A 3,581-nucleotide genomic window follows, 5' to 3' on the forward strand; every position below is an offset into this window, starting at 1 on the left:
TTTCTGAGTTTGAGGCCAGCCTGGTCTACAAAGTGAGTTCCAGGACAGCCAGGGCTATACAGAGAAACCCTGTCTCGAAAAACAAAACAAACAAACAAACAAAGAGTACAAATACATCTTGGAATTTCACAGCAACATTGATGCTTCAGGGAGACCCCATTTTACTTTCTCTGGCCTTGCTTGCTGCTGCCATGGCAATTCTCCCTCCACGCGCTAGTTGAGTATCTGGTTGTCACCTGTCCATACCACCCTCCCAGCCTTGCAGGACCCATCTCTGGAGGTTCTGCAGCCAGGCCCAACAATGCTGCTGATGACTGACACAGAGTTGGAGTTAGAAGAACTGCTAGAAAGCAAACCCCTGATGCGTGCATGTCCGTTATTTTGTACAGTTAATCTGCACAGACAAAAAGCGGGAAATAATGACTTATCTGCAAAGACAGGCAAATTACTGATGCTTCTTGACTTCTGATGGGGCTATGTTCTGATAAAGCCATTAAGCTGAGGACATGGTAACTAGAAAATGCACCCAGGCCTAACCTACAAACATCCCACTCTACAAGGCAGCATGCCCAAACTTGTGGGTGTTCACCTTCAGGATCGCTGGGTCAGCCCAGCGCTGAGGCTTCCTGCTCCTGCCCGGTATTGTGAGTCTTAGACCTCCTATTGAAGGCTGGGGGCGGGGAGATCAAAACTGGGAAGTGAAGTGTGTCTAAAGACTGCAAAACTTTCACATAATTATAAAACTGAAAAATTTGAAGGTAGGATCTATCTGCATAAGCATTTGTTAGGGAAAGAAGTGCTAAGGAGCCTAGGGGGTCCCCCACGTGGGCTTTAATGTACCTCACCATTAGATGGCGCTATAGTAAAAGACATAACAACTCAGTGACCGAGACCTGGTCTTTTCACTCCAAGTAAGTTCACAGAGTTCTAAATTGGCCCTTGTCAGCCCAGCAAAGGAGATTTGCTTCTGGAAACTCTGTGGTAAGACTCCATGGCAAGTCAAATGGAATGAATGCTAGAAATAGGGCTTTTTCTTCTTACTTTTTAAAACATATAAAAAATAGTTATATGTATGCACGTGGGTGTCTATGTCTGGGCGCGTAGGTACCCACTGAAGCCCTGGGGTCCCCTGGAGCTGCAGTTACACATGGTCATGAGCTGCGTTCTGTGGGTGCTGCGATCCTGACTTAGGTTCTCCTCAAAAGCCCTGTACACTTTAAACTGCAGACTCCTGCCCTTCTCCTCGCCCTTCTTCCTCCTCTCCCTCCCTCCCTCCCTCCCTCCCTCCCTCCCTCCCTCTCTCCCTCCATCTTCTTTCTCTCATTCCCTTCCTTCTTCCCTCCCCTCCCCCTTCCTCCTCTTCCCCCTCCTTGCTGGGAAGAGCACTCAGGGCCTCGTGCATGTCCAGCAATCACTCAGCTACTGAGGTGCAGCGGTGCTCCAGAACTTTGACTTCAGGATGCCCTGTGACCTCCAGTCTTGGGATAAGCCCACAGTGGCTTAGTTAGACAGGTTGGGAGGCATTGTGAGACATCTTTGCATGGCTCCTGACGTTGCAACTCTTCTAAATGTGAATGCAAGGATGAAAATGAATTAGTTTATGATTTTGCTTTTTGAGATAGAGTCTCACTGTATAGTTTAGGTGCCTGTGAGCTCAGGTCCTCCTGTCTTTGCTGGTGAATTATAGTCCAGTACCACCATCCCCTGCCAAAACCAGATACTTTGTTGCCATCTATGGCGAGGGCTCCCATTTATCCAACATCCAAACCTCTATACATTTCTTCCCACTAGTGTTTAACTTCCATCCTGTGTTAATTCTTTTGTAAATGGATGGTTATTTTATTATTTTTTTATTTGTAGCAGAGCAAATACATGGCAGCCTTTCAGATTTGGGATGTGGGGAAGAAAAACAATGGTCCAGACCCTCCTCAGTTCTAAGCCACCTGCCCTTTGCTGTTCCCTCCCGACTTGTTTTCTACAGTGAGTCACAAGGTGTCCTCGTCAGGGATTCTGGGTCCCCAGAGGACACGGAAAACTGGGTCAAGGGAATACGCATGGCGGTTTAAAGGTTTTTCAAGAATGGCACGTTTGCTTTAATTTCTCACATAATTGAAAGGCTCCAACGGTATTAGAAAGTTAATGGGGCTGTGCGTGAGGCCGTAGAAATAGAAACAAGTCCAGCTAGACCTACTTTCAGACAAGAAAATGAGTCCACGAAGAAGGCACCGGTGAACCAAAGAGAACCGAATGCGTTTGATTCAGAAATGTTTCCTGGCCTAGGAACCAAGGTTGCAGCCTCTCAGGGGGCCTTGAGGAACCTAGGCCCACCTGTTGGGAGTTCAGGAGCTCCACATGTCACCCACAGGCTCACTGCCTGTTGACAGAGGGTGGCTCAGTTGGATGCCAGGCTTTGATGTTAGTCTGCCCATTGGGGGTCCATGTCATTACCACAGCCGGGAGCTGGCTCTCTCTGTTCGGTGCTGGGCGCCATCCATCCTGCCTTGTCTTCTCAGGCTGGTACATTCCATGACAGTGGGAGAGTTGCCAAGGCAAACGAGTAAAAACAAACCTTGTCTGTATGCCCACCGTGGGCAGACAGCAAAGGGCCTTCTCTCTCTTCCAACCTTCAGAACGGTGTCCACTACCACGGGTGGCGACTGAGGCCACCTCTCTTGTGTTTCTTTTTTATGAAGTGGTAGCTGCCATCTCAGATGCTGTCACCTTCATTGGTCAGTGCTCAGTGGGTGACCGTGGGGCCACAGACATCCCACTGTTTGTGGGACTGGAGATCTGGGTGCTCTGAAGGGAGGACACTTTACTTGCTTTTAGGCACTGGGAAAGACTAGTAGGAGCCAAGGCCTAGGCCCCAGAGTGGGTTTCTCCCTAACACTCAGTCTGTCTCTGAATCGCAGACATGTTCCTTCCCCACATCTGCTGAGAAATTACATTCCTGGAGAATCGCTGCTTCCTCAAGACGCTGGGAAATCCGCTGAGCTTCCTTGCAAGCATACCCAGGGTAGCCACCGCAGGGACCTTCCCAAGTGAAAAGGGCACCACACTCAAACACTCTTCACTGTGGCTTTACCCGGGAGCCTTGCTTTCCAGGCATGGGCCTCGAGGAAACCGTATAAGGGAGTAGCTAGCAAATTTATTATAGGTAAAACAAATGTTAGCTGTGGGTGGGGAAGGTGGGAGAGATCTGTAATGTGCATCCTTTGCGTTTTTCCATGGTGTAAGTCTCTGGGACATGCATTGGGGGGAGGACTTCCCAGAAGGCTGTGCAGCCTTGGGAGGGAGCTGATGGAAGAGGAAATGGGATTGTATTTGTGAAAGCACTGGGCTTCCAAGAGAGTGGGGGTTCAATGAATGGAGTCCTCCCGGCATAGGGAGGTTGAGAGAGATTCTCCACACTCCAAGTGAAGTCTGGGAAGCAAGCTGGGGAGGTAACACGAGTCTCCCAGCTCTGCCCTTCGCTCTAGGCTGGCAGGAATCACTGGGAACTAACCTGAGAATAAATATGGCAACAATTAGGGGTACTTGGCCCAAGACACCTAATTTCTTTTTCTTTTTTTTTTTTTTTT

General features: G+C 49.0%; 1 protein-coding gene across 1 annotated transcript in view; it reads right to left on the reverse strand.

The window, feature by feature from the left end:
* Positions 1-376: 376 nt before the first annotated feature.
* The window catches only part of LOC110322073 (high mobility group protein B3-like), a 43,520-nt gene continuing 40,315 nt past the window's right edge, over positions 377-3,581 (reverse strand). Inside the window, exon 5 of the mRNA XM_021198602.1 lies at positions 377-394. Within this exon, the coding sequence (XP_021054261.1) occupies positions 377-394 (18 nt within the window). The remainder of the gene's footprint in view (positions 395-3,581) is intronic.

The sequence above is a fragment of the Mus pahari genome, chromosome 5 (assembly GCF_900095145.1).
Source record: "Mus pahari chromosome 5, PAHARI_EIJ_v1.1, whole genome shotgun sequence".
NCBI classification, from domain to species: domain Eukaryota; kingdom Metazoa; phylum Chordata; class Mammalia; order Rodentia; family Muridae; genus Mus; species Mus pahari.